General features: G+C 41.3%; 1 protein-coding gene across 4 annotated transcripts in view; it reads left to right on the forward strand.

Annotated features, from left to right (window-relative positions):
• The window catches only part of LOC110496018 (regulation of nuclear pre-mRNA domain containing 2a), a 44,113-nt gene that overhangs the window by 7,209 nt on the left and 9,533 nt on the right, over positions 1-27,371 (forward strand). For all 4 annotated transcript variants that reach the window (XR_002469500.2, XR_002469501.2, XR_005037427.1 and 1 more), the window contains exons 2-9: positions 15,031-15,160; positions 19,422-19,570; positions 19,755-19,807; positions 20,085-20,211; positions 20,516-20,691; positions 20,872-21,220; positions 21,356-21,580; positions 22,903-23,082. Coding sequence is in view for 1 of the 4 variants with exons in the window: in XM_021571633.2 (XP_021427308.2) it covers positions 15,031-15,160; positions 19,422-19,570; positions 19,755-19,807; positions 20,085-20,211; positions 20,516-20,691; positions 20,872-21,220; positions 21,356-21,580; positions 22,903-23,082 (1,389 nt within the window). In the remaining 3 variants the exon portion in view is untranslated. The remainder of the gene's footprint in view (positions 1-15,030; positions 15,161-19,421; positions 19,571-19,754; positions 19,808-20,084; positions 20,212-20,515; positions 20,692-20,871; positions 21,221-21,355; positions 21,581-22,902; positions 23,083-27,371) is intronic.

The raw sequence follows: 27,371 nt of genomic DNA on the forward strand, positions 1-27,371 counted from the left end.
GTTTTGATCAGTCAATGGAAATGTGTCCTGAAAACAATTTGGCACCCTATTTAAAAAATTAAATGGGGAACAAACTAAACTCAGCAAAAAAAGAAACGTCCTCTCACTGTCAACTGCGTTTATTTTCCGCAAACTTAACATGTGTAAGTATTTGTCTGAACATAACAAGATTCAACAACTGAGACCTAAACTGAACAAGTTCCACAGACATGTGACTAACAGAAATGGAGTAATGTGTCCCTGAACAAAGGAGGGGTCAAAATCAGAAGTAACAGTCAGTATCTGGTGTGGCCACCAGCTGCATTAAGTACTGCAGTGCATCTCCTCCTCATGGACTGCACCAGATTGGCCAGTTCTTGCTGTGAGATGTTACCCCACTCTTCCACCAAGGCACCTGCAAGTTCCCAGACATTTCTGGGGGGAATGGCCCTAGCCCTCACCCTCCGATACATCAGGTCCCAGACGTGCTCAATGGAATTGAGATCTGGGCTCTTTGCTGGCCATGGCAGAACACTGACATTCCTGTTTTGCAGGAAATCACACACAGAATGAGCAGTATGGCTGGTGGCATTGTCATGTTGGAGAGTCATGTCAGGATGAGCCTGCAGGAAGGGTACCACATGAGGGAGGAGGATGTCTTCCCTGTAACACACAGCATTGAGATTGCCTGCAATGACAACAAGCTCAGTCCGATGATGCTGTGACACACCGCTCCAGACCATGACGGACCCTCCACTTCCAAATCGCTCCAGAGTACAGGCCTCGGTGTATTGCTCATTCCTTCGACGATAAACGCAAATCCGACCCTCACCCCTGGTGACACAAAACCGCGACGCGTCAGTGAAGAGCACTTTTTGCCAGTCCTGTCTGGTCCAGCGACGGTGGGTTTGTGCCCACAGGCGACATTGTTGCCGTTGATGTCTGGTGAGGACCTGCCTTACAACAGGCCTACAAGCCCTCAGACCAGCCTCTCTCAGCCTATTGTGGACAGTCTGAGCACTGATGGAGGGATTGTGCGTTCCTGGTGTAACTCAGGCAGTTGTTGTTGCCATCCTGTACCTGTCCCGCAGGTGTGATGTTCGGGTGTACCGATCCTGTGCAGGTGTTGTTACACATGGTCTGCCACTGTGAGGCCGATCAGCTGTCCGTCCTGTCTCCCTGTAGTGCTGGCTTAGGCATCTCGCAGTACGGGCATTGCAATTTATTGCTCTGGCCAAATCTGCAGTCCTCATGACTCCTTGTAGCATGCCTAAGGCACATTCACGCAGATGAGCAGGGACCCTGGGACCCTTTCTTTTGGTGTTTTTCAGTGTCCTAAGTTTTCATAACTGTGACCTTAACTGCCTACTGTCTGTAAGCTGTTAGTGTCTTAACAACCGTTCCACAAGTGCATGTTCATTAATTGTTTATGGTTCATTGAACAAGCATGGGAAACAGTGTTTAAACCCTTTACAATGAAAATCTGTGAAGTTATTTGAATTATCTTTGAAAGACAGGGTCCTGAGTTTTGCAGAGTTTATGAAAGAACTACTGGAGTTAGGTGCAGGTACAGCTAACTAGCGCAAAAATAATATTGTGAAATTGTCAAATATCATCAAAAATTTCCAATATATAACTATCAACCCCCCCCCCCCAACTTTGCCATGATTCTAAACAGTCCCTCCAGGATTTCGCAGACATTTGTTGTGATATGTGCGGGCAAAAATGCTTGATTTTGCTGCTTCAATTCTGACTTTTTGTATTTATTTTTTTATTTCACCTTTATTTAACCAGGTAGGCAAGTTGAGAACAAGTTCTCATTTACAATTGCGACCTGGCCAAGATAAAGCAAAGCAGTTCGACACATACAACGACACAGAGTTACACATGGAGTAAAACAAACATACAGTCAATAATACAGTAGAAACAAGTCTATATACGATGTGAGCAAATGAGGTGAGATAAGGGAGTTAAAGGCAAAAAAAGGCCATGGTGGCAAAGTAAATACAATATAGCAAGTAAAACACTGGAATGGTAGATTTGCAGTGGAAGAATGTGCAAAGTAGAAATAAAAAATAATGGGGTGCAAAGGAACAAAATAAATAAAATAAATACAGTAGGGAAAGAGGTAGTTGTTTGGGCTAAATTATAGGTGGGCTATGTACAGGTGCAGTAATCTGTGAGCTGCTCTGACAGTTGGTGCTTAAAGCTAGTGAGGGAGATAAGTGTTTCCAGTTTCAGAGATTTTTGTAGTTCGTTCCAGTCATTGGCAGCAGAGAACTGGAAGGAGAGGCGGCCAAAGAAAGAATTGGTTTTGGAGGTGACCAGAGAGATATACTTGCTGGAGCGCGTGCTACATAGCATCACCCCTATGGTGACCAGCGAGCTGAGATAAGGGGGACTTTACCTAGCAGGGTCTTGTAGATGACATGGAGCCAGTGGGTTTGGCGGCGACGTATGAAGCGAGGGCCAGCCAACGAGAGGGTACAGGTCGCAATGGTGGGTAGTATATGGGGCTTTGGTGACAAAACGGATTGACTGCATCCAATTTGTTGAGTAGGGTATTGGAGGCTATTTTGTAAATGACATCGCCGAAGTCGAGGATTGGTAGGATGGTCAGTTTTACAAGGGTATGTTTGGCAGCATGAGTGAAGGATGCTTTGTTGCGAAATAGGAAGCCAATTCTAGATTTAACTTTGGATTGGAGATGTTTGATGTGGGTCTGGAAGGAGAGTTTACAGTCTAACCAGACACCTAGGTATTTGTAGTTGTCCACGTATTCTAAGTCAGAGCCGTCCAGAGTAGTGATGTTGGACAGGCGGGCAGGTGCAGGCAGCGATCGGTTGAAGAGCATGCATTTAGTTTTACTTGTATTTAAGAGCAATTGGAGGCCACGGAAGGAGAGTTGTATGGCATTGAAGCTTGCCTGGAGGGTTGTTAACACAGTGTCCAAAGAAGGGCCAGAAGTATACAGAATGGTGTCGTCTGCGTAGAGGTGGATCAGAGACTCACCAGCAGCAAGAGCGACATCATTGATGTATACAGAGAAGAGAGTCGGTCCAAGAATTGAACCCTGTGGCACCCCCATAGACTGCCAGAGGTCCGGACAGCAGACCCTCCGATTTGACACACTGAACTCTATCAGAGAAGTAGTTGGTGAACCAGGCGAGGCAATCACTTGAGAAACCAAGGCTGTCAAGTCTGCCAATGAGGATGTGGTGATTGACAGAGTCGAAAGCCTTGGCCAGATCAATGAATACGGCTGCACAGTAATGTTTCTTATCGATGGCGGTTAAGATATCGTTTAGGACCTTGAGCGTGGCTGAGGTGCAACCTTGACCAGCTCTGAAACCAGATTGCATAGCAGAGAAGGTATGGTGAGATTCGAAATGGTCGGTAATCTGTTTGTTGACTTGGCTTTTGAAGACCTTAGAAAGGCAGGGTAGGATAGATATAGGTCTGTAGCAGTTTGGGTCAAGAGTGTCCCTCCCCTTTGAAGAGGGGGATGACCGCAGCTGCTTTCCAATCTTTGGGAATCTCAGACGACACGAAAGAGAGGTTGAACAGGCTAGTAATAGGGGTGGCAACAATTTCGGCAGATAATTTTAGAAAGAAAGGGTCCAGATTGTCTAGCCCGGCTGACTTGTAGGGGTCCAGATTTTGCAGCTCTATCAGAACATCAGCTGACTGGATTTGGGAGAAGGAGAAATGGGGAAGGCTTGGGTGAGTTGCTGTGGGGGGTGCAGTGTAGGGGCAGGTAGGGGTAGTCAGGTGGAAAGCATGGCCAGCTGTAGAAAAATGCTTATTGAAATTCTCAATTATAGTGGATTTATCAGTGGTGACAGTGTTTCCTATCTTCAGTGCAGTGGGCAGATGGGAGGAGGTGTTCTTATTCTCCATTGACTTTACAGTGTCCCAGAACTTTTTTGAGTTAGTGTTGCAGGAAGCAAATTTCTGCTTGAAAAAGCTAGCCTTGGCTTTTCTAACTGCCTGTGTATAATGGTTTCTAGCTTCCCTGAACAGCTGCATATCACGGGGGCTGTTCGATGCTAATGCAGAACGCCATAGGACGTTTTTGTGTTGGTTAAGGACAGTCATGGCTGGGGAGAACCAAGGGCTCTATCTGTTCCTGGTTCTACATTTCTTGAATGGGGCATGCTTATTTAAGATGGTTAGGAAGGCATTTAAAAAAAAAAAACAGGCATCCTCTACTGACGGGATGAGATCAATATCCTTCCAGGATACCCCGGCCAGGTCGATTAGAAAGGCCTGCTTGCTGAAGTGTTTCAGGGAGCGTTTGACAGTGATGAGTGGAGGTCGTTTGACCGCTGACCCTTACGGATGCAGGCAATGAGGCAGTGATCGCTGAGATCTTGGTTGAAGACAGCAGAGGTGTATTTAGAGGGCAAGTTGGTTAGGATGATATCTATGAGGGTGCCCGTGTTTAAGGCTTTGGGGAGGTACCTGGTAGGTTAATTGATCATTTGTGTGAGATTGAGGGCATCAAGCTTAGATTGTAGGATGGCTGGGATGCTGGGGTGCCTAGCAGCACGAGCTCTGGAGATAGATGGGGGGCAATCAGTTCACATATGGTGTTCAGAGCACAGCTGGGGGCAGAGGGTGGTCTATAGCAGGCAGCAATGGTGAGAGACTTGTTTTTAGAGAGGTGGATTTTTAAAAGTAGAAGTTCAAATTGTTTGGGTACAGACCTGGATAGTAGGACAGAACTCTGCAGGCTATCTTTGCAGTAGATTGCAACACTGCCCCCTTTGGCAGTTCTATCTTGTCTGAAAATGTTGTAGTTTGGGATGAAAATTTCAGAATTTTTGGTGGTGGTAAACCTAGGTATTGAGTGATGATGAGAGAGATATTGTCTCTAGAAACATCATTGAAACCAGGAGATGTCATCGCATGTGTGGGTGGTGGAACTAATAGGTTGGATAAGGTATAGTGAGCAGGACTAGAGGCTCTACAGTGAAATAAGCCAATAAACACTAACCAGAACAGCAAAGGACAAGGCGTATTGACATTAAGGAGAGGCATGCTTAGTCGAGTGATCAAAAGGGTCCAGTGAGTAGTGAGGTTGGTTGGGGTCACGTCGTTTCAGACAGCTAGCCGGGCCATCGGTAGCAAGCTAGCATAGGATGGAGGTCTGTTTTTAGCCACCTCGTGCGTTTCCGTCGGTAGAATTAGTGGGTGGTAGAGGGGATCATTCCAATTCGTAAAAAAACCCAATAGGTATAGTTATAGAGGCCCAAGAAAAATAAAAAAAATTGTTCGATAGGTCTATTCAGATAGCAGCCGATAAGACAGCTAACGATTAGCGGATCGCAGATGGGCGTTCAGGTAACGTCGCAACGGAGGAGCCAGCCGGATAACTCCCTCGGGCAGATATAGTCGGCAGTCCAGTTGTGAAGGCCCGTTGGGGCTCCGCGTTGGCAGTAAAACGGGTCCGGATAGGTGATTGTAGCCCAGGAGTGACTGATAGAACTCTTCAGCTGTTCTGTTACTGAAATTTGTATGGCAATATGAAATGATTTTGTCTAATTTGTCACGCATTCACTGAGGGGAAAAGTTTGACATGTGGCTTGGTTGAACCATATTATGCAGTAAATGTGCGGTTATTGGTTGAAATTACAAGCCCTCTTTATATAAGGCGATGGGTTTTATGCAATAATATTAGGGCTGTCCCTGAAAAAAATATATATTTGACCGGGAGTCGTCTTTTCCAACAACCAATCGTTCAATGTTTAAACGTATATTTTTGATATTTAAGGAAAGGGAAAGGGGGATACCTAGTCAGTTGTACAACTGAATGCATTCTGCTGAAATGTGTCTTCCGCATTTAACCCAACCCCTCTGAATCAGAGAGGTGTGGGGAGCTGCCATAATCGACATCCACGTCTTCGGCGCCCGGGAAACAGTGGGTTAACTGCCTTCCTCAGAACGACAGCTCGGGGATTCGATCCAGCAATCTTTCGGTTACTGGTCTAACGTTCTAACTATTAGGATGTGTGGCAGCAGGTAGCCTATGTGTCTTAATCAAATCAACTACATGCACTGAGCTTGTCTGATACTTTAAGTGCAATGTTTGATTAAATAAATAACACACAAATTACTTCACCACAGAACATCACAAATGACACCACAGAACATCAGCGTTTATCGCATTGTCCGTGTTGCTGAAGCTGCAAAATAATTAAATCATAATTTCTGACAAAGTTCTGTTACCGAAATTTGTTTAGGAAATCATGCACTCTTTTCGTGATCGGGCCTGAACCCCATAATCGCATCAATAAATTGTTTCTAACAAACTCCGAACACCATAACACATGACAGCAAAATGGATGCAAAAGACGTGACAAATTAACTTGAATTGGGGGAATGTTTACTGGTTGCTCAGGAGGTAAAGGAAGTCAGATGTGTTTAATACATTTGGCTAGTTGTGTAAAATACTGGAGCTCAAGAAAAATAAGGTAAGGAGCAAGCGCTGAGTGCATATTATTACAATATCCTTTTTATGACCGTTTGGGACAAACTACGCTAAATAAATGACAGGCTTACCATAGAGTCTGTTGCAATGTTTTTTTGTAAATACTTTATTATAGCAAATAGTAAAAACAGTTGCATTCATTCGGGAATGCATTATCCAAAATGGATCAGTTTATTTGTTTACTCTAATTATTCAAGGATTGCTTTGTTAGTTTATTTTAAAACTAAAATGCTTGATTGCATTTCAAATCATGAATGACTCGTATGCTGTGTGATGACATGAACAAATTAATGATTGACTGATACAGTAGTGTATATAACTAATCAAATATAGGACTAAGTAAGTTAGGCTATTATGACTAAATAGGACGCACTCTTAGGCCTACAGCTTGTTGGTGGTTATACAAGGCTCCTATACTAAGCCAACTAATGTTAATGATATTACTTATTATTATAATGATGTCTGTAATAATAACAATAAGGAGATCAAGAAAAAGGAGGATTTTTCTAAGTATAATTTCTCTGACAAATTGGAACAGTGTAAACAACACTATATCAGTTATAATTACAACCAGAGAGGCTGAGCTAATGAAAAAAAGTGTAAAGCCTTTATTACAGCATAGCCAAATTTGTGAAATTCTTTATCCAATGGGTTATTGTTGCGTGCTCACGGAATCAGTAGGCTATTAAACACTCAAACAGGCAACAGAAGCAGGATCTATCTTATATCTGTAGATATATGTATGGTTTATAAAGCCAATAAAATGTAACAGTTAGGCTATTGATTATTAAAGACCTAATGAAGTTGGGGTTTCCTCTTTTCTTAGAAAATAAGGCAACAGCTTTTTTCCTGTCTCCTAACTCCGCTGCTGCCTGTTCTGTGCTGAAATAGTGCGGTGATTGGTCAAATTTGCAAGCGCTCATATAAGGAACCAATATTCTCAGTCAGTTAGGAAAGCTAAGGCTAGCTTTTTCAAACAGAAATTTGCTTCCTATAGCACTAATTCCCAAAAGTTTTGGGACACTGTAAAGTCCATGGAGAATAAGAGCACTTCCTCCCAGCTGCCCGCTGCACTGAGGATAGGAAACACTGTCACCACCGACAAATCTACGATAATCGATCATTTCAATAGGCATTTTTCCACGGCTGGCTATGCTTTCCACCTGGTTACCCCTACCCCGTACAACATCTCAGCACCCCCTGCAGCAACTTGCCCAACCCCCCTGCTTCCCCTTCACTCAAATCCAGACAGCTGATGTTCTGAAAGAGCTGTTAAAAATGTGGATCCCTACAAATCAGCTGGGCTAGACAATCTGGACCCTCTCTTTCTAAAATTATCAGCTGAAATTTTTGCAACCCCCATTACTAACCTATTCAACCTCTTTTTCGTATCGTGTGAGATCCCCCAAAATTGGAAAGCTGCTAACTTTCACACATTAACAAGTCCAATACAGCAAATGAAAGATAAACATCTTGTTAATTTACCTATCATGTCCGATTTTTTAAATGTTTTACAGCGAAAACACAACATATATTTATGTTAGACCACCACCAAATCCCCCCAAAAACACAGCCATTTTCCCCAGCCACAGATAGTCACAAAAGCAGAATTAAAGATAAAATTAATCACTAACCTTTGATAATCTGTCATCAGATGACACTCATATGACATCATGTTACACAATACATTTATGTTTAGTTCGATAATATGCATATTTATATCCACAAATCTAGGTTTACATTGACGCCATGTTCAGAAATGCCTCCAAAATATCCGGAGTAAATACAGAGAGCTACGCCAGATAACAGAAATAGTCATCATAAACTTTGACGAAAGATACATGTTTTACATATAAATCATAAATATTCCCTTACCTTTGATGATCTTTCATCAGAATGCAGTGCAAGGAGTCCTAGTTCCACAATAAATTGTTGTTTTGTTCCATAATGTCTATTACTAGTGTCCAATTAGCTGCATTTGCTACCACTTTCAGCTCACGTGCCCAAAAGCTGACGCTGGTCCAGGCAAACTCGGACAAAAACTTCTAAAATATATATTCCAGGTCGAACAAACTGGTCAAACTAAGTAGAGAATCAATCTTCAGGATGTTATTTTCATATATATCCAATAACGTTCCAACCGGAGCATACGTTTCCATCTGCAGCCAAATGGAATGATGGTGATCTCAACAGACAAATGCGCAACAGGGAAATTGCATTCTGCCATGACAGTGACTCATTCCCCTCCCACTCGGTCAAAGTTCACACCAGAGGCTCCATTCCACATTCTACTGAATGAGGACATCTAGTGGAAGGTGTAGGAAGTGCTAACAGATCCATATCTTGTTTGGAAGTGAAGAGGCGATGACTTAAAATTAGACCCGCATTCAGAATTTCACTTCCTGTTTGGAAGATTGCCTGCCCTATGAGTTCTGTTATACTCGCAGACATAATTCAAAGAGTTTTAGAAACTTCAGAGTGTTTTCTATCCAATAGTAATAATAATATGCATATATTAGCAATCTAGGACAGAGTAGGATGCAGTTCACTATGGGCACGCAATTCATCCAAAGTGAAAATACTGCCCCCTATCCCCAACAAGTTAAACAAGATATTTTGTCACGAAAAGATGCTCGACTATGCATATAATTGACAGCTTTGGAAAGAAAACACTCTGACGTTTCCAAAACTGCAAAGATATTGTCTGTGAGTGCCACAGAACTGATGTTACAGAAAAAAAAACAGATAAAAATCCAATCAGGAAGTGACACATTTTTTGAAACCGCCTCATGGCAATGACTCCTTATATGGCTGTGGAGGAGCTAGGAGTCAGCTTATGTTTTCCACGTTTTCCCCAAGGTGTCTGCAGCATTGTGACGTATTTGTAGGCGTATTTTGGAAGATTGACCATAAGAGACTACATCTACCAGGTGGTCGCTTGGTGTCCTCCGTCGCAATTATTGCGTAATCTCCAGCTGCAGTATTTTTCCGTTTGCCTCTGATGAGAAACCCACTGCCACGAATGATTTATCATCGAATAGATATGTGAAAAACACCTTCAGGATTGATTCTAAACAACGTTTGCCATGTTTCTGTCGATATTATGGAGCTAATTTGCCGTTGTAAGTGACTGCATTTTCCGGTCTTTTTCATAGCCAAACGAGATGAATAAAACGTAGCTATTTCGTCTACACAAATAATCTTTTTGGAAAAAAATTTGAAAATCTGAGATGACAGTGTTGTTAACAAAAGGCTAAGCTTGTGTTTGAATATATTTATTTAATTTCATTTGCGATTTTCATGAATAGGAAACGTTGCGTTATGGTAATGAGCTTGAGGCTATGATTACACTCCCGGATACGGGATTGCTCGACGCTAGAGGTTAATGCAACTGCTGTGTCAGATTTCAAAAAAACTTTACGGAGAAAGCAAACCATGCAATAATCTGAGTACAGCCTTTAGACAACAAAGCAGCAAAAAAGATACCTGCCATATTGTGTAGTCAACATTACTCAGAAATAGCATTTTAAATATTCACTTACCTTTGAGGATCTTCATCAGAATGCACTCCCAGGAATCCCAGTTCCACCATAAATGTTTTGATTTGTTCGATAATGTCCATCAGTTATATCCAAATCTCTTCTTTTGTTAGGGCGTTTGGTCAACAAATCCAGAAGCACGTTCAGGTCGCGCCGAACGTCGGTTGAAAAGTTCAAAAAGTTCCGTTACAGCCCGTAGAAACATGTCGACCTAAGTATGGAATCAATCTTTAGGATGTTTTTAACATAAAACTTCCTTAATGTTCCAACCGGACGATTCCTTTGTCTGTACAAATGAAGTGGAACGTAGCTAGCTACCTTTCACGTGAGCGCACCAGACCACTCACTCAAAGCGCCCTTTTGAGCCCCTCCTTTAGAGTCGAATCCTCAAAACTGGTTCTAAATACTGTTGACGTCTAGTTGAAGCCTTGGGAAGTGAAACATAACTAATATCACCCTGTATCTTCAATGGGGGCTGAGTTGAAAAACTACAAACCTCAGATTTCCCACTTCCTGGTTGGATTTGTCTCAGGTTTTCACCTGCCATATGAGTTCTGTTATACTCACAGACATCATTCAAACAGTTTTAGAAACTTCAGTGTTTTCTATCCAATACTAATAATATGCATATATTAGCATCTGGGACAGAGTAGGAGGCCTTTCACTCTGGGCACGCTATTCATCCAAAAGTGAAAATGCTGCCCCCTATCCCAAAAAGGTTAAACAGCACTTTTGTGCATTTTGCCAGCAGCTCTTTGCTGTGCTTCAAGCATTGCGCTGTTTATGACTTCAAGCCCATCAACTCCCAAGATTAGGCTGGTGTAACCAATGTGAAATGGCTAGCTAGTTAGCGGGTGCGCGCTAATAGCGTTTCAAACGTCACTCGCTCTGAGACTTGGGGTAGTTATTCACTTGCTCTGCAGGGGTAACGCTGCTTCGAGGGTGGCTGTTGTTGATGTGTTCCTGGTTTGAGCCCAGTTAGGGGTGAGGAGAGGGACGGAAGCTATACTGTTTCACTGGCAATACTATAGTGCCTATAAGAACATCCAATAGTCAAAAGGTATATGAAATACAAATGGTATAGAGAGAAATAGTCCTATAATTCCTATAATAACTACAACCTAAAACTTCTTACCTGGGAATACTGAAGACTCATGTTAAAAGGATCCACCAGCTTTCATATGTTCTCATGTTCTGAGCAAGGAACTAAAAACGTTAGCTTTCTTACATGGCACATATTGCACATTTACTTTCTTTTCCAACACTTTGTTTTTGCATTATTTAAACCAAATTGAACATGTTTCGTTATTTATTTGAGGCTAAATTGATTTTATTGATGTATTATATTAAGTTAAAGTAAGTGTTCATTCAATCATATAATCACATAATTATCTGCACATCTATCACTCCAGTATTAATGCTAAATTGTAATTATTTTGCGCCTATGGCCTATTTATTGCCTACCTCCCTACTCTTCTACATTTGCACACACTGTACATAGATTTTTCTATTTTTATTTTCTATGGTGTTATTGACTGTATGTTTGTAACTCTGTGTTGTTGTTTTTGTCGCACTGCTTTGCTTTATCTTGGCCAGGTTGCAGTTGTAAATGAGAACTTGTTCTCAACTGGCCTACCTGGTTAAATAAAGGTGAAATAAAAAAACACTTATGGATATTGGATGGCTTATTGCTGTTCCAATTGTGGAAGCAACATAATAGATCTAAATTATGTTAGTGGAGTTTTAGGTTATAGCTAGCTTATGTAGTTAACTAGTTAGCTTGTTTGACTAACATTAGTTAGCCAACGTACCTTTCTTGCAGTTTCTCAGGCAGAAGCACTCCGGTGATTCATGTGAATTGTGTTATGCTCTGCAGGGCTTCTGTATTGCCTGCTGGTCCCTGGCGTGCCGTTTCTCATGTAGGTGCATTCTGAAGCGATTCAAATTAATTGTGTTTCACGCCGCAGAGCGTCTGTATCGAGCACTGGTCACTGGCACACTGTGTTTCTTGAGTTGCAGGCTGCCTGCCACAGCTCACAGAGCTAAATAACCTTCAGAACTGTGTTGAACCCAGACAGATTATATATTTACCAATAAAAGCGAATGTGCTAGTTACAGAACTTTATTAAAACTATGTTTGGAAGAAATAGGATGCTTTTTTTTTTGGTGTGGCAGCAATGATTGTCTGCCGTTGCGCATTGCCACACTTAAATGAATGCAGAGGAAACATTGCCTTGACTCATTCCACATTTTATTGTTACAGCCTGAATTAAACATGTATTAAATATGTTTTCCTCTCACCCATCTACACACATTACCCCATAATGACAAAGTGAAAACATGTTTTTTTTTTTTTTCAGGTCTTGCCATAGATTTACATGTAGCTTTAAGTCAAAACTGTAACTAGACCACTCAGGAACGTTAACTGTCTTTTTCGTAAGCAACTCCAGTGTAGATTTGGCCTTTTGTTTTAGGTTATTGTCCTGCTGAAAGGTGAATTAATCTACCAGTGTCTGGTGGAAAGCAGACTGAACCAGGTTTTGATCTAGGATTTTGCCTGTGCTTAGCACCATTGTGTTTCTTTTTTGTCCAGGAAAACTCCTTAACATACCCATAACATGATGCAGCCACCACTATGCTTGAAATTATGGAGCGTGGTACTCAGTAATGTGTTGGATTGGATTTGCCCCAAACATAGCACTTTGTATTCAGGAGTTAATTGCTTTACCACATTTTTTGCAGTAGAACTTTAGTGCTTGTTGCAAACAGGATGCATGCTCTGGAATATTTGTATCCTGTACAGTCTTCCTTCTTTTTACTCTGTCGATTAGGCTAGTATTGTAGATTAACTAGAATGTTGTTGATCCATTCTCAGTTTTCTCCTATCACAGCCATTGAACTCTGTTTTAAAGTCACCATTGGCCTCATGGTGAAATCTCTGAGCGGTTTCCTTCTTCTCCGGCAACTCCGTTAGGAAGGACGCCTGTCTCCTTGTGACTGGGTTCATTGATACACCATCCAAATTGTAATTAATAACTTCACCGTGCTCAAAGGGATATTCAATGTCTTTTTTTTACACAGTGAGGTCATGCAACTTATTATATAACTTGTTAAGCACACTGTTACCTCTGAATTTATTTAGGCTTGCCATAACAAAGGGCGTTGAATACTTATTGACCCAAGACATTTCAACTTTTAATTTTGTATTAATTTAAAAAAAATGTCAAACAACATCATTTCACTTGGACTTTAATGGGGTATTGTGTAGGCCAGTGACGACAAAATCTAAATGTAATCTATTTCAAGTTCAGGCTGTAATGGAACAAAATTTGGAGAAAGTCCAGGGATATGAATACTGTCTGAAGGCACTGTAGGTCCGTTATATTTTTTACCAAATACTTTATATTTGGTTGTAGTCACTTATGTTTAACTGAAAGCATTTTTTCATCCCACATTTTTTTTAATATTGTTTTTAGTTTGGTGTCCCGAAAAAACGCTTAGGCGGCCCGTCCAAGGGTTTCTATGGCAGAAATCATCATGTCACCCCCCCCCCAAATGTTAACCTCACTTGTTATTGTAACTTTCTCACTTATCAATATTCAGGATTCATTCAGGATTATCCGTAATCACGGTAGCATCCCCATTAATGTAAAAGTGTTTAGAAACATTCTATTCATATTTACATTGTATCATTTCATATCCAAAGTGCTGGAGTACAGAGCCAATACATAAAAAAATGGGTCACTGTCCCAATACTTTTAAAGCTAACTGTAGTTGTTCAACCGCTTTGGGAGTCTGATTTGAATAATAGCGTGGCTAAATGTCATGGTAGCCTATTAAATGCTGCTTTGTTTAGAACGCAGGTGAAATCTTTGAAAACAATTTTTTGGGGAGATGGCTTGCAGATATTTGAAAGCTAATGGGACCCTCGAATAAATGTAATCTTGGTTCTTTTGTAAATCAAATTTGGTTTGGATTTGTCTGGTATTTGCAGTGCTTTGTCTTGGTATTATATAGAACCATAACAGTATCGGTGACAATGATGCCGTCATCACCTGCTAAAGGTATTGAGACGTTGGGGTTAGTTTGACAACGAGGGGAAAGCAGGGAAAATAAGGGAAAGTATATCATTTTTAAATGTAGAGCCTACTTGGCCTTGGGTAAAGCTTTGTGTCACAGCCTTTGAAAGTGGAACAGCCCAGGCTCTAGGCCAGGGTATTTTGGACCCGGTGCAAGGCTTTCGGCCTGCATCTGTTAAACCACCCAAAACATGGTTTCAATCAGTGCAGGACAGGATGAAGAGTAGCCTAGTTTGTATGAAATGCAGGCAAGTTAGCCTTAGGTTACGAGAAGGCAATGTACAGGTAACTACCAAAATAAAGCAAACACTTGAGTAAATGAGGGATACAAAGTATATTGAAAGCAGGTGGGGTCCATGGTTTAGGTCCAGTCAACGCCTTAGAGGGCAAGGTAAACACCAATAAATACGCAGCCATTCTGAGTGACCGCCTTCAACCTATGGTGAAGCATTTCTATCCTGATGGGAGTGGTCTTTTCCAGGATGACAATGCCCTCATCCACAGGGCACGAGTGGTCACTGAATGATTTGATGCGCATGAAAACGATGTAAACCATATGCCATGGCTGTCTGTCACTGGAGCTCAACACAATTGAACACTTACGGAAGATTCAGGAGTGGTGGCTGAGACAGTGTTTTCCATCACTATCAACAAGACACCAAATTATAAAATTGATTGTGAAGGAATGGTGTCACATCCCTCCAATAGAGTTCCAGGCACTTGTTGAATCTAGGACAAGACTCATTAAAGCTGTTATGGTGGCTCGTGGTGGCCCAATGCCCTATTAAGACACTGGTGTTACCTTTTATTTTGGAAGTTACCTATATAAGCCTAATTCTGTAGTAGTGTCAGTGTCAATTTTTGTACAGTTCCGCCACTTAAGTTTTCAATTCAACTATTCTCTCTCTCCCTCCTTTTTCCTGCTCCTTTCTCCTGGCAGCTGAGGCTTCTCACCGTCTCAATTTGTTCTACCTCGCCAACGATGTCATTCAGAACTGTAAGAGGAAAAATGCCATTGTCTACCGTACTGCCTTCGCCGACGTGCTCCCTGAGGCCTTCCAGCTGGTCAAGTGAGTAAATCACACACTGTTTGTTGCCTCTAGATGCTGATCATGGGTTGGTTTAGCATTTACCCCCACTAATGGTTAAGTTTAGGATTGGGGGAGGGTGAGCAGATCATAGATCTGTACCTATGGGGAAACTTCACCCTGGAGTAAACCACACGGTCAGGGTCAAAGCTAACGTCTACAATACTTTTGTTTATTCACCATACGAGTCAATGACTGTCCCAAATGGCATCCTATTCCTGTTCCCTTTATAGTTCACTACTTTTGACCTGCGCCAATGGAGCTCTGGTCAAAAGTAGTGCACTATACACTCAGTGGCCAGTTTATTAGGTACAACCCACTCATGAAATGTATCGTTCCTACAGACAGTCACGTGGCCATGACTTGCTATATAAATCAGGCATCGAGGCATTCAGTTACAGTTAGATTGAATGTTAGATTGGGCAAAATGAGTGGGAAAAGGAGATCAAAATTCATGGCCAGTCCATTCGATTCGTCCTGGAAAAAAATAAAATTGATAGACAATGAAATAGTAATAGCAATAAAAATTGGCCCAGCATCGTCCGGGTTTGGCCGGCAGGGATATCCTTGTCTCATCGCGCACTAGCGACTCCTGTGGCGGGCCGGGCGCAGTGCACGCTGACCAGGTCGCCAGGTGTACGGTGTTTCCTCCGACACATTGGTGCGGCTGGCTTCCGGGTTGAATGTGCACTAGTGACTCTTGTGGCGGGATGGGCGCAGTGCACGCTGACCAGGTCGCCAGGTGTACAGTGTTTCCTCCGACACATTGGTGCGGCTGGCTTCCGGATTGAATGTGTCAAGAAGCAGTGTGGCTAGGTTGGGTTGGGTTGTGTTTCGGAAGACGCATGGCTCTCGACCTTCGCCTCTCCCGAGTCTGTACGGGAGTTAGTCTTGTCTCATCGCTGCAACTACTACCAATTGGGGAGAAAATAGGGGTAAAAAAAAAAAGAGATACATGGACACTGAAAATGCAATGTAAAAGAGGAATGTTTGTCAATAATTATTCTATGGACGTGTTTGTGTGTGTGGGTGCATGTGTCTGTGCATATGAATGGGTGTGCGGAGGGATAAGGTGTGTGTGAATGAAGTAAAATGGATGAGTAAGTAAAGTGGTGTAAATTAAATTGTACATTGTTACATGGTGGAAAATTAACAATGATTTCATTGTGCATCCCATCAGGGGGCAAATCTGGTGTTTTTAGATAGAGTTCAAACTATATTGGATCAAATCCAGACAGGAACTATTATTTTAGCAGATGATCTCAATCATACATTTGATAAAATTGATAGACAATGAAATAGTAATAGCAATAAAAAAGACACATTTAGGGAGCCTTCAAGAGGATGAAAAATGTAATCTCATAATTTAATTTACAGGACACCTGGAGATTACTATTCACAACTGCAAAAGACGATTCTTTTTTTTCTCAAAGTAAGAAAATCTATTCAAGAATTTGACTACATTTTAATAACAATTTACTGAATTATAAAAATGTATGATATAGTATAATTCTCCGGTATCGTGCTTAATTACATAGAAAATACACTTAGCGACAGAATTTGGAGAATGAACTTCTGGACCCAAGATGTATTAAATATTTAAACGAAAAAAGAACCTTTAACATTACAAATGTGGACATAAAAGAAGAAAATACAATTTCTGAATTTAAGCAAGTATGAGATCTTTTACTTTTGAAGAGAGCCAACAACTACAGGTTAAACTCAGATAAAGCATACTACTTAATGGCAAATAAAACTGGTAAATATCTTACAGCTGTCACAAAATGAATATATGCTAAACCAGTTATAAGAAACAGATACAAATGCAGTAATTAGAAACAACAACGCTAATAAAGACTATTTTAAAAGCTTCTATGAAGATGTATATAAATCAGAATTAAACAACAGTTGGATGGATCCTATAGCAATTATCAGCAGACAAAAAAATAATCACTAAAAACAGAGATCACCCAAAAATAAATATTAGATGCTGTTAAAACATTCACATGGAGAAAAGCACCAGGAACGAATGGCTTTCTCATAGAATTCTATTCAACATTTTGGGACAAAGTAGCGCACCTATTTACACATGGCAAAACACGTCACTCAATTCAGTACTTCCTAGTTACATGTATCAAACAGTTATTTCAATTATATTAAAACAAGGAAAATCTGGAGTAATAGAATGGAAAAAGTCTCACCAAACTTGATACATGTCAGTCAAACAGGGTTTATTAAAAATACACTTACAAAAGAAATACAAGAACATGTTTCAGTTTAATACAATACATTAAAAAAACTAGATTTATTAATAATGGATGTTGATGTCAAAGGTTTTTGGCCGTCTTGAGTGGCCTTTTCTATTAAAAACTTTGGAAGCTTTCAACTTTCCGGCTGAAAAAAATAAATGTAATTAAGATAATTATATAAATGTCCTAAAACAAAAATATACACAAATGATACATTATCTGATATAATTGCTTTAGAAATGGGCACAAGACAGGGATGTCCCATCTCCCTCTCCTGTTTGTACTGGTAATTGAACCGATAGCAGAAAGAATTAGACAGGACCCAAAGGTAACAGGTATCAGTATTGGTAAACATGAATATAAACTAAACTCATTTGCAGATGATCTCCTGATATACCTCACCAATATTGAAAACTCAATACCCCCTTTGCTAAACATATTTTCAGAATACACAAAAATCTCAGGATTTAAAATTAATGTGGTCTAATTTATATGGAACAATCTTTCCATAAATCTTACAAGTAGAATGAACCTTTTCAGAATGGCATGGCTCCCAACGTTTTATGGGCAACTAAAATTCATAGAATAAAAAGGGTTTACATCTTACTAAGTCTGAGGGTGGTTTTAACCTTCCAGACTTGGAATTCTAAGGCTTTTACTTGCAACCCAAGGCTTTACTTGCAACCCAAGGCTTTTACTTGCAACCCAAGGCTTTTACTTGCAACCCAAGGCTTTTACTTGCAACCCAAGGCTTTTACTTGCAACGAATAGTTAAATGCACTAAAGAGGAACAATGGGTACATATTGAAGATGTGCATGCTCCTCCCCAGAATTTTTTCACATGTCTATTTCCAAAGGATAAAGCTAAGAACATTAACAACTTCATAGTTAAGGACACTATAACAATATGTAAGAAAATAAAACGTATTCTACAAGAACCAATATCACAAGAACACAACCCTACGGAACAATCCTTGGATAGCTTTTCAAAATACACCTAGAAATTTAGCCACATGGAAAACTGAAGTCTGTAAATGAACTGTAAATGACTTGGCAACAGGAAATACATTTCCATGTGACAGAATTTAAAAGCAATTTTGAACAACCTTGAGGGAGTCTTATCTGAGTCAGAAAAGGATGTTCATATGATAGATAAGATATGCAAAACCTTGCAGAGAATATATCCTACTGACAATCTCTTAGATTATATATTTTTCTATTGGAACCAAGACTTAAAAAGAACTGATGTTGTCACAAGATTGATGGGATGTTGGAGCATAACTAATGCAATTACAGTTGTACTCTTAATCCAGTATAAACTAATGTATAGAATTTACTGTATTATACAAGAGACACCATTCACAAATCTTACAGCACCACGGAAGAGTCATGTGTACAAAATATGATTTTCCCTCTTGTTGCACATGTGACATATTGGTAGAAATGAGGTAAAATGGATGTAAGTTTTCCTGCATTAAAGGCCCCGGCCACGAGGAGAGACGCTTCTGGGTGTGCGTTCTCTTGTTTGCTTAGGAGCTGTAAAACTTTAGGCTCCGATTCATTAAAGAAAAAATCTTCGTCCAATTCGAGTTGAGTAATCGCTGTTCTGATGTCCAGAAGCTCTTTTCGGTCATAATGTTTTTGCCACCGTATGTTAATGTAAAACAAAAGGTACAAAAAAACGCACATTAATTATAAACAAATACCACAATTGGTTAGGAGCCTGTTAAACGGCATCAATCGCCATTCTCTCAATCTGCAGCAACTGCGTGATGTCATCGTGTCAGCATGGACCAACATCCCTGTGGAATGTTTCTGACACCTTGTAGAATCCACACCCGAAGAAATTGGGGTGTTCTGGAGGCAAAGGGCGTTCCGACCTGGTATCTCATTGTGGTTGAAATAAGGAGTTTGATCTTCTCATCAGGGCTACTCTATCACTTTACACATCATTGCCATGTCAGTGATGAACTTTTCTGTCTCCTGTCCTGCAGTAATGTGGGAGACTCTAAGGTGATGAAGTCAGTGGACAGGATATTATCCATCTGGGAGGAGAGGAGTGTGTACAAAGAGGAGCTCATAGCTGAGCTGAGGGCCAGTCTGGTCAAAGAGGAGTCACCTGCTGCTTTAGAAACACCTAAAAGTGAGTGAATCAGTTCTAACCATGTACCACCAGCAGTGTCTTTCGAAATTGTACAATTGTCAAGATAATGAGGCATCATGTTTATTGTTGTACTTCACTTTTCATTTTGTGGCATTTTAGCTGTTCTGTTCAATGCTTGTGTGTTGTGTTAACTTTGTCATGGACATTTCTTATGTAATTTCAGCTCCAGTCAACCCTAAAGCTGCTCTTCAATCTAAGATTGTAGCTGAATTTGTTGTAAGTGTCCACTACCCACTATAGGATATATTCTATGTTCTGCTCTGTTTGGTTTCTTTTTTTAAATCTCAATTTTATATTCAGATTTTTTTTTACTGCATATCCTCTCGAGAAATGACCAAATCATACCAAATGAACTGTAACTACTGTACTATGAGAACTGTGAGAATACTTCAAGTAAATGCTTGTACTACAAAGCTAGTATGTTGAGTTGAACTTGACCTTAACTATTGCCATGTCCTGTGGTTTGGCTCTCTGACGGTGTCCTGTCATGCAGCCCCAGGCATTCATCGATCATCTCTCTAAGTACCACAGCTCTGTGGAGGAAGTGGCGCTAAAGGAGAAACAGCTGGCAGCCATGAGGGTGGACGTCTGCAGCACCAAGGACCTCAAGAGACTGAAAGGTAACAAGGTTTAGGCTGACACAGAACCTCCTGCAAAGTCGTCCATGAGCATTGGCCCTGTCTGTGTCCCAAATTGCACCTTATTCCCTAAACAGTGCAACTTTTGACCAGGGCCCACGTCCTCCTGTAATGTTGTCAATGAGCATTGGCACAGGAACTGGAAAAGACACGAGGCATCTCTTACTACTCAGAAAGAAAAGGCCTCGACCCCTGTCTGGCCCCTCTGACCTAGGAGGAGATGAGGCTTGTTTTTAGCCTGACCAAGTCTTTATTATTTCTCTCTCCAAATCAACCACCCCTTCAGATAAGGCAGGGGGAAAGAGGCACTCCAAAGATTTTGAGGATGGCAGTGCGAAGCTAAAGGAGTTTGTGGCCTTCCTTGACCGGCAGATCAAAGGAGGGTCCCCTCTGTTGAATGCTCTTGGCAACGCAGACATTTTCTACGAGATGCAGTATAAGGAGGTCAAGATAGTCGCCAATGTGAGTAGCTGAACTAGATGGTGTCCGTAATGCCTTTGCATCTGTTGTGAAAGGTTGAAAGCGGTTCTCTTTGGTTTTAGTGGTGGGCTTTAGTAGTAAGACTTGAGTTGCATAGATTTGTAAAAAATAATTGGCCATGTGTTTGAGTCTTGAGTGTTTTTAAAAAACCTTCTATTTAAGGCCTACAAGACGTTTGCCAACCGGGTGTCCCACCTCAAGCGTAAGCTGGACAGCCTCAAGGCCACCTTACCAGACCTGGATGAGTCGCCCCTCCCCTCGCCCTCGATGGACGCCCCGTCTCCCAATGGCTCAGAGTCCCCCTTCCGTGGCCTGGCCGACCCAGAATCTGACTTGGATGGCCTGGCCATGGATGATGAGGTGGAAATCACTCTGGGGGAAGCACCCAGCCCCCTGTCCTCCCCCGGTGGCTCCCCAAAGCAGGGCTTCACTGTCGGGGAGTCAGACAACCGCGATGTGGAGGACATGGAGCTCTCGGATGAGGAGGAGGCAGAGAGCGTCGGTATCATAGGTGAGGGGGGATGGCAGGTGATGCAGAGCAGGGATTGGGCGCAGGGTGTTAAGGGACAGGATGTATTACTTGTATGTGCCTCATTATAGCTATAAGACTAGATTGTATTGCAACTTGTTTCCTCTGTTTTCACAGTTGAGGAGCGAGTTGAAAGTCCCGTCCCATCTCCAGACCCCATTCCTGTGCCTGTTGTCACACCGCTGGCCACAGAGGCAAAGCCTGTCCCACAGGCCACACCTTTCCCAGCTCTCATGATCCCAGTGACCCCTATAACCAACCTATCAGGCAACCTCGCCAATGTAGACCTGGGTAAAATTAGCTCTATCCTCAGCAGCATCACCTCTGTCATGAAGAAACCAGGTGAGAAACTTCAGTTATTGTAACATCATAAAGGCACTACATGCAGGCAGCCACTATTGCATCAACGGCACAGTTATTCTGATGGCACATCATAAGCACCATTACATCATCAACACTGTTATTCTGATTTTGCAGTCCAAGGTTGGGGTCAATTCAACCCTTGAATTAAAATTCCAGAAGCAGAATTTTGTTTAATTTGAATTAAAAGTATAATTTTATTAAAGTAACATAAACTATGACGTGAAAGTCTCATTCCTTTGACAAATATTTTACCAAAAGCATCTGTCAGTTAATTCTTTAAAAAATAGATAGCATTTCAAATATTAGCTTGATTATAACTCATAGATGTCGAACAGTATTTTTGTGTGCTTTTGTTATGATATGTTAGGTTGTTCTGGTGTGTTTGATTTGATATAATGCCTTCTGGGGAAATAATTTAATAACATGGAAGTGAAATATAAATTATTGAAGACAACCTACAAAATTATCTTAGAATATTTCTTGTTTTAGGGGAATGAGTTAAAAATGAAATGGTTCAACCATGTGTTAAACATAGTATTGGCTACTATACATTATGTATAGTGATGTATGTACAGATAAATAATAGCCATTTACATTGAACAAAAATGAGCTGAAATAAAAGATCCCAGACTCATACTCATTGGCTGGGCCTAGCTCCCCAGTGGGTGGGCCCATGCCCTCCCAGGCCCACCCATGTCTGCACTCCCTGCCCAGTCATGTGAAATCCATAGATTAGGGCCTAAAGAATTTCAATTGAATGATTTGCTTATATGAACTGTAACTCAGCAAAATCTTTTGAAATTGTTGCATGTTGCGTTTTATATTTGTGTTCAGTATAAATAGCCGTTACCTATTTGAATTTCATTGAATTAAATTCAATTTCCTTTCATTCAAATTGTGTTTTCTGTGGGGTGTGGTCAATTAAAATGTAATACAGTAATTGAATTATAATTAAATTCACAGTTCAATTCAGAATCGACGCTGTTATTCTTATGTCACTTGTAGCCTAGTATTGTTCCTTTAGCTACTGTTACATCCTCAAAACATCCTGTTGATTGTGACAACCATAACATTCTATTACATTACTATTACATTGTTAAACAGCATTTGACATCACAACATCTTGTGATGTCAGTGTAACTGAGAAGCCAGTTTTTAGAGCATTTACCAACTATTCAGTCTGCTGGTCATTAACAAGGTTCCGTCACGGTGATCATCGACAATACATATTCCACTACCCCATGAGAGGATAATAAATGGCCAATTGCAAAATTAAAATCTGTATTTTCCTCCCTCTCCAGGAGTGAGTCCAGGTGCTTCTTTGGTCTGCCCCTCCTCTCCAGCCAAGACCACCCCTCCTGCCCCAGTAGCCCCCCAGGTAGCCAGCCCTCTGGCCAGCGTCCTATCCAAAGTGGACATGACTCCCGAGGCGCTCCTCAGTGCACTGTCCAAAACCCAGGAGCAGGCCAGCGGGCGACATGGTGAGAAACTGGGGTAGAGCAAATGTCAAAGAGCGACTGAACTCATCGATCCCCCATGTTTTTCTGTTGCTCATGAAGAAAAACATGATTTCAGTCTTGAGGGTGTGGTTTGATGTGAGTGTGTTGTCATACCCTGGCAGTTACTGATGTTTGTAGCTCTTGAGACACCGTAGCAACAAACTAGCCTACCACTTCCTCAAAACAGTCAGAAGAAATAAATCAGTAAAACATTTGGACTTTTTTTGCATAGGAGGTTTTAATCACACAACTTTACATCTAGCTAAGGTGTTTGGTGCAGTATTTCTTAAGTAACTAAAAATGTGCCTGGAAACTAGTACTGCTCTGCAGACTATAGAGTCTGCTGCTACTATCTATTACCAGAGTATGCATCTGTCTGGCACATCTGTCATATTTCATAGCGAATCGCGTTACAAAACAGGTCGCTGTGGGACACAAGATGCTTGCAAATGGGTTTTGAATTATTTATTTTTTTAAATAATAAGTGGCAGATGGGATACAAGTAAGTGTGCATCACCTCAATTCTAATTTAGCCTAAAACAGTGGCAGACTCTGTGCTTAACTTGGGCAGGTCATAGAACTAAGTATCGGCACCTCACATTGTCTACTGCTTGAGTTCCTGCACCTCTACAGTGCCTTCAGAAAGTATTCACACCACTTGACTTTTTCCGCATTTTGTTACGTCACAGCCTGAATTTAAAATTGATTCAATTGAGATTTTGTGTCACTGGCCTACACACACTAACACATGACGTCAAAGTGGAATGATGTTTTTAGAGATGTTTACAAATTAATTCAAAATGAAAAGCTGAAATATCTTGTGTTAATAGGTATTCAACCCCTTTGTTATGGCAAGCCCAAATAAATTAAGGAGTAAAAATGTGCTTAACAAGTCACAATGAGTTGCATGAACTCACTCTGTGTGCAGTAATAGTGTTTAACATGATTTTTATGACTACCTCATCTTTCTACCCCACACATACAATTATCTGTAAGGTCCCTCCGTCGAGCAGTGAATTAAAAAGTGTATTCAACCACAGGGAGGTTTCCCAATGCCTTGCAAAGAAGGGCACCTATTGGTAGATGGGTACAACAAAAGCAGACATTAAATATTCCTTTGAGCATGGTGAAGTTATTAATTACACTTTGATGGTGTATGAATACACCCAGTCACTACAAAGATTCAGGCGTCCTTCCTAACTCAGTCCCTGGAGAAGAAGGAAACCGCTCAGGGCAGCCATATTCCTTGGGTTATTTCGTGGGTCATTGTCTATGTGTTAGTTGCCTGTGTCAGCACTATATTTAGCTTCACGTTCGTTTTGTAGTTTAAGTGTTTCTTCGTATGGTCTCCTCCATACATCGAACGTGACAGACTTTAAAACAGTTACAGAATTTAATGGCTGTGATAGAACACTGAGGATGGATCAACAACATTGTAGTTACTCCACAATACTAACCTAAATGACAGAGTGATAATAAATATTCCAAAACATGCATCCTGTTTGCAATAAAGCACTAAAGTAAAACTGCAAAGAAATTGACATTTGGTCCTGAATACAATGCGTTATGTTTGGGGCAAATCCAACACATCATTGAGAACCACTCTTCATATTTTCTTAATTTTTTATATATATTTTTAATCCCTTTTTCTCTCCATTTTCGTGGTATCCAATTGGTAGTTAGTCTTGTCCATTGCTGTGACTCCCGAGAGCTGTGCGTCCCCTGAAACGCAACTCAGCCAAGCACTGCTTCTTGACACACTGCCTGCTTAACCCGGAAGCCAGCCGCATCAATGTGTCGGAGGAAACACTGTACACCTGGTGATCGTGTCAGCGTGCACTGTGCCCGGCCCTCCACAGGAGTCGCCAGTTGCGCGATGGGAGAAGAACATCCCTGCCAGCCAAACCTTCCCCTAACCCGGACGACGTTGGGCCAATTGTGTGCCGCCCCATGGGTCTCCCGGTCGCGGCTGGCTGCGACAGAGCCTGGACTCGAACCAGCATCTCTAGTGCCACAGCCTTAGACCACTGCACCACTTGGGAGGCCCCCTTCATATTTTCAAGCATGGTGGTGGCTGCATCATGTTATGCTTGTAATTGGCAAGGGAGTTTTTTGGGGTGATAAAAAATAAACGGAATAGACCTAAGCACAAGAAAAGAAGGATACCTGGTTGTCTGCTTTCCAACACACTGCAAAACAAATTCACATTTCAGCGGAAATATACACTGGAGTTGAAGAATTGTAAAAATGTGCAAATATTGTACAATCCTGGGGTGCAAAGCCCTTTGAGACTTACCCAGAAAGACTCTCGACTGTAATCGCTCCCAAAGGTGATTCTAACATGTATTGTCTCAGGGGTGTGAATACTTAAGTAAAATGTTATATTTCTGTATTTCATTTTATATACATTTGCAAAAATGTCTAAATGTGTTTACACTTTGTCATTATGGGGTATTTTGTGTGTGTGTGTGTGTGTATGTGTAGATGGGTGAGAGAAAAAACATCTATTTAATCCATTTGAATTCAGGCTGTAACATAACAAAATGTGGAATAAGTCAAGTGTTATGAATACTTTCATAAGGCACTGTAAGTGGCCACTCCACAAAGGGCTCATGGACCAAGTGTTCTTTCAACAAATCCAACAAAACTCAGTTTTTCAATATACAGTGCATTTGGAAAGTATTCAGACCCCTTGACTTTTTCCACATTTTGGTATGTTACACCCTAATTCTAAAATTGATTAAATATATATTTTTTCTCTCACCCATCTACACACACACACATAGTACCCCATAATGACATCAATCTACACACGATACCCCATAATGACAAAGCAAAAACGTTTTTTTTTGTGTGCAAATTTATTTATTTTTTTAAATGAAAAACCGATACCTTATTTACATAAGTATTCAGATCCTTTGCTATGAGACTCGAAATTGAGTTGCATCCTGTTTCCATTGATCATCTTTGAGATTTTTCTACAACTTGATGGGAGTCCACCTGTCTATATAAGGTCTCACTGTTGACATTTCATGTCAGAGCAAAATCCAAGCCCTGAGGTCGAAATAATTGTCCGTAGAGCTCCGAGGCACAGATCTGGGTACCAAAACATTTCTGCAGCATTGAAGGTCTCCAAGAACACGGTGGCCTCCATCATTCTTAAATGGAAGAAGTTTGGAACAACCAAACCAAACCAACTGGCCGCCCAAGCCAAACTGAGCAATCGGGGGAGAAGGACCTTGGTCAGGGAGGTGACCAAGAACCTGATGTTTACTCTGAAAGAGCTCCAGAGTTCCTCTGTGGAGATGGGAGAATCTTCCAGAAGGACAACTATCTCTGCAGCACTCCACCAATCAGGCCTTTATGGTAGTGGCCAGATGCAAGCCACTCCTCAGTAAAAGGCACATGACAACCCACTTGGAGTTTGCCAACAGGCACCCAAAGGACTCTCAGACCAGGAGAAAAGATTATCTGGTCTGATGAAACTAAGATTAAACTATTTGGTCTGAATGCCAAGCGCCACATCTGGAGGAAACCTGGCACCAACTGTATGGTGAAGCATGGTGATGGCAGCATCATGCTGTGGGGATGGTTTTCAGTGGCAGGCACTGGGAGACTAGTCAGGATCAAGGGAAAGATTAACAGAGCAAAGTAAAGAGATCCTTGATGAAAACCTGCTCCACGGCCCTCAGGACCTCCGACTGGGGCGAAGCCAGAGCCCGGACTTGAACTCGATCGAACATCTCTGGAGAGACCTGAAAATATCTGTGCAGCGACGCTCCCCATCCCAACCAACAGAGCTTGAGAGGAACTACAGAGAAGAAAGGGAGAGACTCTCCAAATACAGGTGTGCCAAGCTTGTAGCGTCATACCCAAGAAGACTCGAGGCTGTAATCGCAGCCAAAGGTGCTTCAACAAAGTACTGAGTAAAGGGTCTGAATACTTATGTAAATGTGATATTTAAGTTGTTCATTTTTTTATGAATTTGCTAAAACGTCTAAACCTGTTTTTGCTTAGTCATAAATTCAGAGAACCAGATTGTAATTTTGGTGCGCAAAGAAAGGAGTTGTGAGTTCATTCAGGTGCGGGTGCCCGGCTCATTCTCTTCAGGACAACCCAGAGTATGACGCCATGTCATCTTGAAACTACATAAAATCTAGTGATTATAAACATTGACACTGTATGACATGAGTTTTATGATATGGAAATGTGAAGTGCACATTTGGACTCAGGTGTTCGGCTTGTTGTATGACATCAAAGCGATATTTATT

The sequence above is a fragment of the Oncorhynchus mykiss genome, chromosome 18 (genome assembly GCF_013265735.2).
Source record: "Oncorhynchus mykiss isolate Arlee chromosome 18, USDA_OmykA_1.1, whole genome shotgun sequence".
NCBI lineage: Eukaryota > Metazoa > Chordata > Actinopteri > Salmoniformes > Salmonidae > Oncorhynchus > Oncorhynchus mykiss.